Genomic DNA, 14,960 nt, shown 5'->3' with positions numbered 1-14,960 from the left:
TACTGTTTCTCATGCATTTTGCGATCGCTCGGGAGCCAAGTGCCAAAGGGAAGACTTGGTCCAATTTTGTAGAAACCTAAGAGCTGGGACACCCAGGGTCATCTAGTCCAACCCCCTGCAATGCAGGTCTCTCAAGCAAAGCATCCCTGACAGATGGCCATCCAACCTCTGTCTAAAAAGCTCCAGTGGAGGAGAGTCCGCCATTTTCAGAGGGAGACCGTTCCACCGGCAGAAAGATCTTCCTGCTGTTTAGTCTGAATCTCCTTTCTTGTGATTTTAATCCAGCGGTTCTCCACCTGTGGGTCCCCAGATGTTGTTGGACTACAACTCCCACCATCCCTGAGCTCTGGCCTTGCTAGCTAGGGATGACGGGAGTTGTAGTCCAACAACTGGGGACCCACAGGTGGAGAACCGCTGATCCATTGGTTAAGGGTCTCTGGAGCGGTAGAAAGCAGGCTTGCTCCATCTTCCAGGCGACAGCCCTTCAGACGGGGGTGCAAACTTGAATATTTTATTGGGGGGCCGAAGGGACCCTGGCCCCTAGGACTTGGCTCCTATGCCTTCAGATATTTGAAGAGGGCTATGGAAAGAATTGCAGCTCTTCCAGGAGATCAGTGGAGAAGAGAACCTGTTCTTGGACTTCCGTCCCGGCAGCACCAGCCGTGTCCGGGGGTTGTAGTCCAGCCGCATTTGGAGGGTGACCCCTGGAACAGACCCTGCCCCTCCCATCAAATACCCAGGTGTGTTAGAAAACCTGTCCCCCTACCTTGGCCCAGTGCCATAAAAATAGAGAGACAGGCGAGGCCATCTTACTGGATGGAGGGAGTTGAGACCTGGACCACGTGCAGCTAAATTCTTTTTCAGGTGTTAGGAGAGACAGCCCTATTCCCAGGGGGTTTCCTGACTCAAATCGGGAGAGAATGCTACCGAGAGCAGCTCAGCTACTGTCCGAAGAAGTGGGGATTATTGTTATTATTATTTTCAAAGCCCCCCACCCATGTCTTGAAAGGTAAGCCCACCCTGTTAAGCTGTGGGCGAACATAGCAGATGACACAGCAATTTCTCCAGAGCAGCTCTTTATTTGTAAGCTGGACGGAACTGAACAGCCAACAGCTCAGCCGGCCTCCTTTTATAGGCAGCCGGCTGTCAACATTGTAGCAACAACAACCCAGGGTTTCCCGCCTAAGGTAACTGAGGTGGACCTGAGTGAAAACTACATAAACGATACTCCTTTTGGCCAGGGTGAGAACTTCAATACATAACACACACACACACACCCAACATTCTGAGATGCTTTCTAACCCAAGGAAAATTGAGTAAGTCTTTAGGGCGGCATCGTTGCCTGACCTCCCCAAATGCTGAAACGAGCCTGGTTTGAACATTTTGGCCCTGCACCGCTTTTCATATGAGTAGACCGCACAGTGTTTTTTCCTTCTCTGCTGCAACACAAAACTGAGAACTGAGGCGGCTTTCACCCTGCAAGGAGCCACTGATGTTTTCAATTGCCTTTTTTGAAACCTTTTCCAGCTCTAGTGTATCCCTTTGGGAGCGAGGCAACCAGAACTGCCATTCCAAACTGGGGCTGCAACATAGATTCTGTGTAATGGGCATGAAGGGTATTGGGGGTTTTTTTTGGGGGGGGGGATCCATGATCATCATCCAGCTACAGTTAGGTTTGTGCATAAGTGGCGGTCCTCAGCCCCCAAGGGAGTCTCTAGGGAAGGAGGTGCTTTTCAGGGATGTGGGGCATAAACCACTCGCTGTTTCAAAGGGCAATTTGAGCAGCTTGAACTGGGACCCCGAAACAAACTGGCTGTTGCGTGATTTACACCACCAACCCCACCGAATAATCTGTGCTTTGGAGCAGCAGAAATTTCCGCTTCCAGGGCAGCCCCACACAGCGCTCATGGCAGTGGTCCAGCCGGCAGCTGAGCAGGGCAGGGACTTAATGGGGCCAATCGCCTCTGTCCAAAAGCAGCTGAGGCTGGAAAGGGGCCCCTCCCGGCCCCCCAGAGTCCATCCATGAGGTGCATCTCCATCATCCCTCCCCACTGCGCCATGGGGAGCCCCCTCCCCGTCTGGATGGGGGCCAATTCCCTGCCAGGAGGAGGTGGGGGGGGGAGCCAGGAGGGCGGCATTGCTTGGGAGGGGGGCTCCCATTCCCACCCAGGAAATCGGGGGTGCATCAGCCCCCTTGGAAGAAGCCTCTCCCGGGCTCCCCCATCCAGGTAGGCCAGGGCACCTGGGGGTGGAGAGTCGGGTGCTCCTCTCGCCGCTCCCCCCGCCCTCTCCAGAGCCCTCCCCCCGCCCTCGCCGGCGCGGGGGCTGCCGGGACTTGTAGTCTTCTCCCCGCCCACAACAAAGGCAGGCAGAGCCCGAGGGGCGCCAGCCGGAGTGCCGGGCGCGCGCGGAGGGGCCCGGGCAGAGCCAGCTGCTCCCCGTCCTCCTCTCGCCGGCCGGGCTCCCCCCGCGCCCCCCACGCCTTCTCCTCTGCAGGCCAGGTAAGCCCCGCCCCCCCCGCCGCCAGCGATGCTTCTGCCCCCCTTTTGCAATCAAAGCCCCTTGCGAAACTCAGCCGGGGGGCATGCAAGCCGCGCGCCCCTCTCCGGGCCAAGGGGGCGCAGGAGCGCGGCTGCCCTTCGAGGGGGCGGCCCGGCTGCCCTGCTCTGCAGGAGGGGCGCCCTAGGGATTGCGCCCCCCCCTCCGATCCTGCAGGATCGGGCCCAAGGGGGCGCAGCCTCTTCTGTCTCCGCCGCCCGCCCCGTCGGGCGATGCCCGCCTTGCCCGCTCCAGGAGGTACCCCCCCAAAAACCCTTCTGGGTTCAGGGCTGGTCTGACTCAGCTCGGCCCCGATTCCGAGGACCAGATTTCCTGCCCATATAGCACATTTGGGGGGGGGGTGTGATTTGGCACCTGAGGACGAGAGGGCTGCAGGGCATGTGCAGAGTGCCACTCGCGCACTCCTGGCAAGCTTCCACCCAACTTCGACTGGACTTAGCCGTCCAGGGGGGTCCTTTCCCTTTTTATGTGTGGGGTGCAGCAGGAGTGACTTGGAGGGTGAAATTGCCAAGGCCCCAGCCTTGCTTGGGGAATTCAATTTGCAGAAATGGAAAGGGATGGACCTAAACGGAGTAAGACTAGCAGAGGGCAGGAGGTCAAAATGCCAGTGGGCAGCCGGCTGCCTATTATGGGAAGCCCAGAAACAGGTCCCAAGGAAAACAATATTTTTCTATTGTACCCTGTTAGCTGGTTATTCAGGGGTAGACTGCCCCTGGGCATGGAGGTTCTGCCACCACAGGAGAACTTGCATATAGAGAGCCTTGAAGCTGGATCAGGCCAAAGGGGGACCCATAGAGCCCAGCCTCCTCTTCTCACAGCGCCCAGCCGGATGCAGGATCCGAATACAAATTCAAATCTCCGCTCCTGTGGTTATCCAGCATTCATAACCACTGCCAGCTGAAGTTTGGTGAGGTCAGGCCCCGCTTGCCAGGACGCTCCTGGGCGCCCCACACCTCTCCAGAGTCCCCCCGTTGGTTGTGGGGCCGCAGCACGCTGCCTTGGGAGGTCAGAGGCCTGGATGGGCAGCGTCTGGGGCAAAGGGTCTCTGCCTCGGTTTCCCTGCATAACAGCAGGCGGGTTGGGAAAGGGAGGCGAAGGCCGGGCTGTTCTCGAAAGTGCGGAGGCTGCCTGGAGGCAGGGAATAAGTGGAGGCGGAGGTGGAGCGAGAGAGATTTTGTGGGGAGATGGCTCTCACTTGTGGCTTGAAGGACTGACATGGAGGAATCTCTTGCTAGCGCATGGTTCTGCGAGGCAGCAGGGCGTCTGAATGCCAAGAATATTCTTGTGCTCAGATCCTGCTAGCAGGTTTCCCATTGGGAGGACTCCCTGCTCCTGGATGGGGTAACTGTGCCCCTGAAGGACCAGGTGCGCAGCCTAGGAGTCATTTTGGAGTCACAGCTGTCCATGGAGGCACAGGTTAAATCCGTGTCCAGGGCAGCTGTGTACCAGCTCCATCTGGTATGTAGGCTGAGACCCTATCTGCCCGCGGACTGCCTCGCCAGAGTGGTGCATGCTCTGGTTATCTCTCGCTTGGACTACTGCAATGCGCTCTACGTGGGGCTACATTTGAAGGTGACTCGGAAACTACAACTAATCCAGAATGTGGCAGCTAGACTGGTGACTGGGAGCAGCCGCCAAGACCATATAACACCGGTCTTGAAAGACCTACACTGACTCCCAGTACATTTCCGAGCACAATTCACAGTGTTGGTGCTGACCTTTAAAGCCCTAAATGGCCTCGGTCCTGTATACCTGAAGGAGCATCTCCACCTCCATCGTTCAGCCTGGACACTGAGGTCCAGCACTGAGGGCCTTCTGGCGGTTCCCTCACTGCGAAAAGCCAAGTTACAGGGAACCAGGCAGAGGGCCTTCTCAGTGGTGGCACCCGCCCTGTGGAACGCCCTCCCATCAGATGTCAAGGAAATAAAGAACTATCTGACTTTAGAAGACATCTAAAGGCAGCCCTGTTCAGGGAAGTTTTTAATGTGTGACATTTTAATGTATTTTTAATCTTTGTTGGAAGCCGCTCAGAGTGGCTGGGGAAACTCAGCCAGATGGGCGGGGTACAAATAATATATTATTATTATTGTTGTTGTTGTTGTTATTTGGGCATCTGGTCAGCCACTGAGAGAACAGGATGCTGGGTTCACTGGGCCTGATTCAGCAAATGCTTGTCTTATGATTTCGAAAACTTAGCACAAAGGATTGCGATCGTTTCGCAAATGAAGCAGTTACAATAACAATAATAAAAAAGCTACTTTTCTCTTATTCTCTAACTATCCTCTTCCTTATAATGTGGCTGGCCAAACTTAGTCCTAAATAGTTGGGAGGGGCCCAAGCCTCACCTAGTCCAATGTTTTTATTTTGTATTTTTATGACGTGAACTGCCCTCAGATGAAGGGTAGTGTACAAATCAAACAAATAAATTTGCTTCCCCATTTCCCAAATTGCAGGCAATAGCAGGCCTGATGTACAATTCCTTCCTCCTTCTGTTTCTCCTCATTGCAGGGATGAAGCTCTGCGCATGTTCACTGAAGCCACAGCAGGCAACGTGGTGATGGGAGCAACAAGGGCCGCAGTGATGTGGTCCAGAGAGCGCTGGGCGGGCGCCCCCACATCGTGTGGGGCTTAGCGTTGTGGGCAAGGCAAGTTGGCTCTTTGAGGCTGCGAGTTCCATGTCTCTCGTTCCCCTTCGGTGAGTCCTGGGCGCTGTGGAATCACAGAATTGTACGGCTGGAAGCGACCCCAGGGGTGCAAAGCAAGCCCATAGGAGATTCGTTTTGCGAAGCACCTCCAAAACGGAAAACTCTTTCATCTAGCAAGTTTTCCGTCTTGCGAGTCATTCGTCTTGCGGGGCACCACTGTACTGATTCACTCACTCGGAATACAGAACCAGATACAGCAGCTGTGTTCATGCAGGCTTAAAATGGTAATTCAGTTACAAAGACTTACTTTAGTCTAACTTAAAATTGTTTTTGAGCGTTGGAACTCAGACTTGCAGACGTCCTTCATATTTCCGGCAGAGTTTTCTCTAGCAAACTTGCAGGAAACCTCTGTGACCTTCAGCTCCTATCACATCATATGCCTGTCTGGGGAACATAGAAATATCATTTCCCAAAAGCATTTCACTTCTTTACACGTCCACCACATATGGAAGAATGGCCCCTCTACCTGCTTACATTTCTAGCATTTTCTACATCTTGGCTAGTTCATTTGGTGTTAAATGCCACCTGTACATCATTTTGAAATAATTTCCTCTAAGTGTATAAAAAGCAGTAAACTTCATATCCTTTCCCCATAACTTCTCCCCGGAAGCCCTATCCAAATTATGACCTGAGTCTTTAGGCCATTGTATCATCGTTGATTTAACCATTTCATCTTTAGCACCCCATTCTAGTAACATGTACATTGCAGAAATCAGTTTTTCACTACTCTGAAGCAGCCCATCTTATGAAATGTTCTGTCATGTTGTTATTTATTGTTTGGAATTTGGGGTTTATTGGAATGACATGCAAGCATAGAAATATAATAAATCAAATCAAATTCCCTCCCCTCCTCTTGGGCAGGTGGTGTTGATGCAAAGCCCCCAATAGTCATTGGAGCAGACCGAGAGGGGAGGTCACCCCCCCAGGAGAGGAGATGGAGGAGAAGAGTCTGGAGCCCCCCAGCCCAGGTCAGTAATGGGGAGACTTCCCTCCTGAGCCCTCCGTGAGTCGCAGGAACCCAGCTTGCTGGTGGCAGAGATGCAGAACGGAGCCTAAACACAATCCCCGTTCAGTCTGATTTGTTTAGCTGGATGTTGGTACCCTGCGGGGGGGGGGGGTTTCCAATATTATTTGATTGACTTGTAGGTCGCTTTTCCACCATGAGCTTTTGCCCAAGGCGGCTTATGGCAAACAGCACCAACCTCCAAATGCAGAGCGTTGGAAATACAAATACAGTGGTACCTCTGGTTGTGAACTGGATCTTCTTCTGGAGGCCCATTTGCAACACGAAAAGAGCGCGACCTGCAGTAGTTCATCTGCGCATTTATCGCTTGTGCGCATGCGCAAGCAGCGAAACCCAGAAGTAACCCTTTCCGGTACTTCCGGGTCGCCGCGGGACGTAACCTGAAAGAACGTAACATGAAGCAAACGTAACATGAGGTATGACTGTATGCAAAATGCGGAACGTTTTGGCAAATCCAAAAATGATCAAAAAAACAACAACAACCAACCCCAGCAATTTGGCCAATGCAGAATAAATTCAATATTGCGCAAAATAAATAAATATAGGCTTGGAAGTCATAGAAGGGACCCTGAGGGTCATCTAGTCCAACCCCCTGCAATGCAGGAATCTCAGCTAAAGCATCCAAGACGGACGGCCATTCAAACTCTCTTGAAAAACCTCCAAGGAGGGAGAGTTCACCACTTCCCAAGGGAGACCATTCCACTGCCGAACATCTCTTAACTGTTGGAAAGTTCTTTCTGTTGTTTTGTCGGAATCTCCTTTCTTGTAACTTGAAGCTACGGGTTCGAGTCCTACCCTCCAGAGCAGGAGAAAACAAACTTCCCTGTGACAGACCTTGAGATATTTGAAGATATCAACACATCTCCTCTCAGTCTCCTCTTTTCCAGGTTAAACATCCCGAGCTCCTTCAGTGCATGAATACAGTGGTACCTCGGGTTACATACGCTTCAGGTTACAGACTCCACTAACCCAGAAATAGTACCTTGGGTTAAGAACTTTGCTTCAGGATGAGAACAGAAATCGTGCGGCGGTGGTGCGGCAGCAGCAGGAGGCCCCATTAGCTAAAGTGGTGCTTCAGGTTCAGAACAGTTTCAGGTTAAGAACGGACCTCCGGAATGAATTAAGTACTTAACCCGAGGTACCACCGTACATGGGAAACAAGAATTAACCAACAATAAAGGTTCTAGCACAATGCAACTCAGAGAGGGTGGTGTGGGGGTGGCCCAGAGCTGGCTCCCATGTCCTTAGTCCAGAGCAGCAAAAGGCAAATGTTGGAGAGGGAAATGATTAACTGTTTATTTGGGGACAGATGTGCTCCTGACATCTCTGAAAAGGTGAGGGTTGTTTTGCCTTTGGAACGGCAACTTAGGGATAAGTTAAATTCTTCCGGCGAAGAAACTCCCCCCCCCCCCCACGGACGTCCTGGTTTCAATAACTGTGGAATGCATTTTATTTTGCCTTGTGTATCTTGGGGGGTTTCTTGGTAACGGCTTCGGCTGCACAAATAAATTAATATAATATTCTTCCTCCTTGCAGCTGCCGGCTGGGCTGCTTCCTCGGGGCGCAAAGTGGTGGTGAAGGTGGAGCCAGAGGAGGAGCTGCGCATCGGGTGCCCCCAGGACCCGGCGGAGGCAGGGAGGGAGCCGCTTCCTGACTCCCCGGCAGGTGAGAGGGGCTGATGTTCCTCCCTGGGGAGCAGGTGGAGGGGTGCATGACACAGCCCCCCAGGACACCCAGCGCAAGGTGAGGGGCCCCCTGGAGTTGGCTACCGGTGGCCCCCAGTGCCTGCTGGCCCCCTTGCGCTCCTAAGCTTGAAGGTTCCCACACCTTCTCTGAGCTACTAAGAACAGCAGTTGCTGTCTTAGCAAACCCATCAGCAAATCTCTTTGGAGGTTTGCCTTTTGTGGCCCTTTCAGATCTGCGTACTAGACACAAGTCTTCTGCACTCACCTCCTCCCTCTTAGGAGAAAAGTGACCAATGGTGAACAGTGGTTCTTCCAGTTCAGTGTCAGACGCATCAGATGGTCTGATTGAGGCTTTTGCGCTCTTGTAGTCTGCTGTGTCATCACTGTCACTGACAACAGAAGCAGCGCCGCCCACTGAGCTGGAATCCGAACTCTAATCATCATCCTCAGCTTCCTCTTCTACCTCACCATCTTCCTCTTCTTCCACATCATCTTCATCCTCCTCTGAGTGACTCTGGAAAATTCCCACATTCCCCCCCCCCACTTAGGATTGTACTCAACACTCTTTGTGAACCTAATGGACTGAGAGTCCGTCATGAATACCCTGGTGTATCACAGGCCTGTTTACTTCCAGCTCTCGCTGGGAACTTCCGTTTGTATACCGCTTTTGTATCACGGCGCTTACGGGAGAGTAAGACTGCTGAAGACTGCGAGATTCTGGGCCCATAACCCTCTTGTTGGGATTCTGCCAGGGAGACGGAGGCATCAGGCAGGCCCCCAGTTGTCTCCGGACGATCACCGGTCTCCCGTGGAACAGCATCAGGCAATTAGCAACACGAGCCTCAGAGACGTTCCAAGACCCATGCACACCCTTTCAGCAGAGTGTGCAAGTCTCCACAGCGAAAGATGCAGACAGAGAGAGAGCATATTTACAGCTTTATTCAACGTATTCAAAGGAAAAACATGACTGCTTGCCTCCGTGCCCAAGAAAACAGCCATGATACAAAAGCGATATACAAACGGAAGTTCCCAGCGAGAGCTGGAAGTAAACAGGCGTGTGATACACCAGTCATGCCTGCTCCTTTTAAGGTGGAATGGAACTATATCCTAACAAAAACATTTGGTCAGTTTGGGAGCCAAAATGGCTCCAGGGGTGCCCTCCTGTGCTGCCTCAGACATGTGGCCCATACATTTATGTACGTGTTTGCCCGGCACATCCATGAACATTTATTATATAAGACCTTAATTTTTTTTATTTCACTTTCCGGGGGGGGGGGGGATGCTTTGTCATGTCACATAATGCCTGTTCCACATTCATTACAAACTCGTCCTTTTTGTGTGGCTGCACCCGTAGCCTTTGGAACTCCCTGGCTAGTGACACCAGGCGGGCGTTTTCACCATTCTCTTTTTGGCATTCTTGTTTAGAGAAGCAGATGTTTAGAAAGACCCTGTGAGTTCTAACCTGTTCATAGTCTGCTGTTTTAACTTTTTGAAAGTTTTATTTTTTTTAATAAATATTTTATTAAAGTTTTCACAATAAAAGACAAAGAAAATACAAAATCACAAAAAACAATACAATACAAAAATACAGACATTAAACACATCAAAAGAAAAAGAAAAAAGAGATAAAAACACATATAATAACAAAAAACAAAAATTCCCTCTTTCTTAATTTCTCATCTTCAATTAGCTTATTTTCCGGACTTCCTCACGTCTCCCATTCTTGTATCCCTTTTAAAAAATTAATTCAGCAAATTCATAGCCTATTAATTTATCTGTTGTTAATCCAATCTTACATTTTACTTTGTTGCTAAAGCCTCTGCGGTTCATTTCAATAACTTTTTGAAAGTTTTAAATTGCTGATAATTCTACTTCTCGGTAATGTTATTGCTCTGCCTTTTTTTGCAAACTGCTTTGGAGGGTCTTTTTTACCGTTAACGGAGGAGAGGGCTATCGATGGCTACGCTCTGCCATTGGGGGCAGCAAACGCTTCCGTATACCAGTTTCTGGAAAATGCAGGAGGGGAGATGGTTGATTTTGTGTGTGAACCTTGCTTGAGCGTTTCCTTGCGGGGCATCTGGTTGGATCCTGGACTACATGGCCATTGGCCTCAACCAGCAAACTCTTCTCTTCGTCTCAAGAGGCGTATAAGTTTTATGAAATGAGGAGACGCCACTCCACACCTGATTCCCTTCTGCCTATGGATTTGCCGGCGTCTTTTGGGGTGCAAGCCCCCCTTGTTCAGAACTGTGTGTCAGAGGCAGAGGTCTGTGCCCCCCAAGAGGGCACCCGGCCAGAGCAGTAAATGAGGCTCCTGGATTTCCTCTCCCCTTTCAGGGATCAAGCCAGAGGTGGCCATTAAGATGGAGCCAGAGGACGACTCGTATGCAGAAGACCTTTGGGACTACAGCGGCGGGGAATCCGGCGACGACACAGACTCCTGTGAGTCCAGGAAGCCTGCGCTGCTTTTGGCGTGAGGGGCGAGGGGTCCGTGGTGGGAGGTGGGCTATAATAAGCCTCTTTGGGGCAGCTGGGTCTCTGCCCCACAGCCCGTCTGTGGCCGTGAGGAAGGCTGTCAAGGCGCATGGCCAAGCCTTGCAGGCCGGCCGATTTGGGGGTGCTTCTGTCCAAGCAGATGGGCTTCCCGGATGCTGCAGCCCCTTGCCTCACAGAACCAAAGGGTTGGAGAGTTGGGAGGAGACCCTGAGGGTCATCTGGCCCGACCCCCTGCAGTGCAGGAATGGCAGCTGAAGAATCCCTGACAAATGCTCTCTCTCTCCCTCCATACAGCCGACATCCGACCTGACATTATTGTGAAGATGGAGCCAGAGGAGGAGGAGGAGGAAGAAGATGATTTTGGGTGCCCCCCGGGAGAGATGGAAACAGGAGCCTCCCCTGGCACCCTCCTCAGGGGTGAGTTCTGCGACTCTCCCATCTTGGCTGAAGGAGACGTGCAGGAGTGTCTATTAGGTCTTCTTTGTTATTGTTTTTCTTATGTTTCTAATAATAATAAATAATAATAAGAATCATTTTTTATTTATACCCCGCCCTCCCCGGTTCAAAAACCGGGCTCAGGGCAGCTAACAACAAATTTAAAACACTTAATTATAAAAGCAGCATAAAATACAGTATAAAAACATGAATAACAATAAAATTCAAAATTCAGAAATCAATTTAGGGGAAATAAGCATTAGATAATCCCCAGGGCTAGCTGGCTGAATTGGTCCTACTTGGGCCAGTGAGGAGACCAGGGGAGAATTAGCTGTGGGGTCTCAGAGCGGGTGATCTTCATAAAAGGGGAAGGGGAGGGAAGGGAAGGGAAATAAAAGATCAGGCTGAATTCAGATTAAAGGCCAGGCAGAATAGCTCTGTCTTACAGGCCTGACAGAAGGAGGTTAAATCCTGAAGGGCCCTAGTGCTTTTATATTGTGATTTTGCGTCATTGTCCTGAGAGGTATAGACCTGCAGGTATAGGGCAGTATACACATTTAACAAATAATAATAATCCAGTGGGAGTGAGTTCCACAGTTGAACAATGTGCTGCATGACAAAGGAATTTCTTTTTCCTGTCCCAAATCTCCCGACATTCATTGCCATTTCCACAAGTTCTGGTGTTAGGAGATGGTTCATTTTCCGTATCTTAGTTTACAAAAACTAAACCATTCAGCATTCCATCATTGCATCTATCAAAACTTATTTACACTGTTGAATTTATCTTAATGCCACCAGTGTTTTCAAGTGTACACAATTTCCCCCCCATATATTCAATAAACGTTTTATAATCTTCTCTAAACGTATCTTCTTCTTGTTATCTTATTCTATATGTTAAATCTGCAGGCTGCGCAAATTCTGTCAACTTAAGTTGCCTTTCTTCTCTAGTTGGGACTTCACTCGTTTTCCATTTTGGGGCCAACATAACTCGGGCTGCACTAGGGGCATACAGAAATAACTTTTTTTGACACATGGGAATTTCTGACTGAATTATCCCCAATGAAAAGGACTCTGCTTTTTTTGGGAAAGTCCTTTTAAACATTTTATCGCTTAAAATCCCTGCTAGAGGATAAAGATCCAGAGATCACGCTAGGGGTGGCCAAATTTTGCACAGCTGCCATAAAACTCAGGGAACACGCTGTGCTATTACAAAGACTACGGCCTCAGATGCAAACTCTAGATACTATTTTAGAGACTAAGACCTAAACCACATTTCTAATGGCTGTCATATTTGTATTGTTTGTTGTTATATTCGATTGTTAATTCAGACTTAATTCTATTGTGTTTTAATGTTCGCTTAGTACGGTATGTGAAGCTGGTCTGGGACCGTAAGAAATTTCATTTCATTTCAAAGCTCTTGTCTTCTGATGCCTTTCCCTTTCCCTTCCTCACCACCAGATGGCGACATCCAGCAGAGTCGGAGGAGAGCGTCCGCAGCAGCCTCCTCCTCCCAGAGCGTCCACAGCGTCAAGGGCAGTGGCAGCCAGTGGGCGAAGCAGGCAGACCCGGAGCAGAAGAAACCGCCTGCCCCCGGAGGCTCCGGCAGCCCTCGGGAGAAGCCCCGTCCTCGGACCCCGCCGGATGCTGCCGGCACCCCCGAGGGAGCGCGGCGCCCCAAGAGCCACGCGGCCTGCGACCGCCCCTTCGCCTGCAGCATGTGTGGCAAACGGTTCCAGCACCGGGGCAACCTGGTGACCCACCTGCGGGTGCACACGGGGGAGAAGCCCTTTCCGTGCTCCGAGTGCGGGAAGAGCTTCAGCCAGAAGGGGGACCTGATGCGCCACCTGCGCATTCACACAGGCGAGAAGCCCTTCGAGTGCACCGTGTGTGGTAAGAGCTTCTGCTCCAAGCAGACCTTCGTGCTGCACCAGCGCATCCACACGGGCGAGAAGCCCTACTCGTGCGCCGACTGCGGCAAAGCCTTCAACCGCAAGGCCAACTTTGTCACGCACCAGAAGATCCACCGCGGCGAGCGGCCCTTCGTCTGCGGCGAGTGCGGGAAGGGCTTCTGCGCCAAGAAAACCTTCATCCTGCACCAGAAGATCCACGTGGGGGACCGGCCCTTCGGCTGCGCCGAGTGCGGCAAGAGCTTCAGCCGCAACGGGGACCTGACCCGCCACCAGCGCATCCACACGGGTGAGCGGCCCTTTGCGTGCGGCGAGTGCGGCAAGTGCTTCAGCCACAACGGGGAGCTGATCAAGCACCAGCGCATCCACACGGGCGAGAAGCCCTTTGAGTGCACGGCCTGCGGCAAGAGCTTCAACCGCAAGAGCACCCTCATCACCCACCAGCGCATCCACACGGGCGAGCGGCCCTTTGTCTGCGGCGAGTGCGGCAAGACCTTCAACCTCAAGACCACCCTCATGAAGCACCGACGCATCCACACCGGCGAGAGGCCCTTCACCTGCCTCGAGTGCGGAAAGAGCTTCAAGTACAAGGGCAACCTGAGGACGCACCACCTCACCCACACCGTCGAACGCGTCTACCCCTGCACCGAGTGCGGCGCCGTCTTCGGGCAGCGCAAGGAGCTCAAGGCGCACCAGGCGGCGCATGCTGAGAGCCGGCTGCTGCCGTGCTATGGAGAGGACGGGGGGAACCTGAACCCCTTCCTGCAGGTGCACCCCCTGTTGCTCTCCTGCTCGCCCATGGAGACCCTGGCGAAATTCAAACAGGAGGCGGGCTTCACAGACCCTTAGCGGGACCTGGGAGGAGGGAGAGAAGGGGCTGATTTAATTTATCGGTTAAGCGGGCAACCGGAAGACCTCCTGGCCCCAGAGATCTCGCGGCGGTTGGCGCCCAGAGATGGGCAGACGAACGGAGCAGAGGAAACTTTCCTCTTTTGTGGGGCGCCCAGGCCATGGGTCTGCAAATGTTGGCTGTGGGCCATGACTTCAGGACAAAGCTATAACTGCAGGCCATGCCCCAGCGGACTGACAGCTGTCTGTTAACGTCTTACTCGCAGTAGCAAGCAGAAGCGATTGCAGCTTGGTTGGTTCCCAAACTCTTGGAGAGTTCAGGAGCAGCGATGCACTTGCCCCATGGGAGACGCAGAGGGCGGGGTAGGGGGGCTTTTGCTTTGGCCGGGGGTTTTATCGGGGGCGGGGGGAAGAGGAGGGTGCGTGTGAATCGGGACGATAAATTGATAGGCTCGTTTGAGGTCCAGGTTAGTTTTCAATTATAGGAGATGCTGGCGATGCCGTCATGATCAAATTCATTGATGTTTTTTAATAGCTCGAAATGCTAGGCTTGAGGCACTTCAAGGAAATGTTCGTTTGAAGATTAAAGTGGTGGTTGAAGGACAAGCAGTAGAGTGAGTGAAAAAGTAGCAAAAACTCCCCTCTTCCCCCCTCCCCTGGTACAGTTTTTGAGATAGCTGAAAGCAAATAAACCAACGATGACTAAATTGGAAGTGGCTGAATGTGACTGCTTGGGAAATGGCCTCTGTTTGGACCCTGCGGGGGGGGGGAAGAGAGTCTTGATCCAGGGGCGCTCTAGGGGATCTGAAATTTAGAAACGGAGTTACAGAGCTGGAAGGGGCACCCCAGGGTCATCTAGCCCAACCCCATGCAATACAGGAATCCCGGTTCAAGAATCGCTGGGGGGGGGGCACCCAGGGAAGGAGAGCCCAGCACTTTCCAGGGTTGAAAAGCTCTTGCTGCCAGAAAGCTTTTCCCAGTGTTTAGTTGGAATCTCCTTTATTGCAAGTTTATTCCATTGTTGGTCCTGCAACCCCAGTGGGGCACTCCGGCCGAGGAGTGGGGCTGCCCAGCTGCCTGGTGTTTTATTTTCTTTTGAACCCAAGCTGGTCAGTGAAGGGCAGATCTCTTACCTGCTAGTAACAGTTTTGATTTCAGGTTGCACAGGCCAAGGAAACGGGGTTTGCAGCTCCCGGTTGGTGGCACCTGCCAACTGCGGTTGCTTTCGCCTGTGGGGTGAATGGTGTTTTGTCTTTGTTTTTTTACCAACCACCAAAACGGAAACAGTGAAACCCCCCAG

The 14,960-nt window shown here is 51.9% G+C and overlaps 1 protein-coding gene across 1 annotated transcript; it reads left to right on the top strand.

Moving 5' to 3' along the window:
- The first annotated feature begins 2,370 nt into the window (after positions 1–2,370).
- Positions 2,371–14,367, top strand: LOC309514933 (uncharacterized protein). The gene is made up of 7 exons (XM_082192443.1): positions 2,371–2,501; positions 5,068–5,254; positions 6,126–6,232; positions 7,825–7,953; positions 10,311–10,415; positions 10,764–10,886; positions 12,363–14,367. Exons 3-7 carry the CDS (start codon positions 6,199–6,201, stop codon positions 13,658–13,660), a joined length of 1,689 nt encoding a protein of 562 aa, XP_082048569.1. The 5' UTR covers positions 2,371–2,501; positions 5,068–5,254; positions 6,126–6,198; the 3' UTR covers positions 13,661–14,367.
- The last annotated feature ends 593 nt before the right edge of the window (positions 14,368–14,960 follow it).

The sequence above is a fragment of the Podarcis vaucheri genome, assembly GCF_965113315.1.
Source record: "Podarcis vaucheri genome assembly, chromosome: 12".
Taxonomy (NCBI): Eukaryota; Metazoa; Chordata; class Lepidosauria; order Squamata; family Lacertidae; genus Podarcis; species Podarcis vaucheri.
The sequence above is the reverse complement of the archived record's forward strand: the minus strand, read 5'-3'. Positions and strand labels throughout refer to the sequence as shown.

What these genes read in the sequence shown, in the direction of transcription:
- LOC309514933 (XM_082192443.1), top strand. Translation starts at nt 6,199, where the DNA reads ATGGAGGAGAAGAGTCTGGAGCCCCCCAGCCCAG. An exon ending in TCTGGAGCCCCCCAGCCCAG is followed by an intron (nt 6,233 to 7,824) that starts GTCAGTAATGGG and finishes TCCTCCTTGCAG; the next exon opens with CTGCCGGCTGGGCTGCTTCC. An exon ending in GCTTCCTGACTCCCCGGCAG is followed by an intron (nt 7,954 to 10,310) that starts GTGAGAGGGGCT and finishes CTCCCCTTTCAG; the next exon opens with GGATCAAGCCAGAGGTGGCC.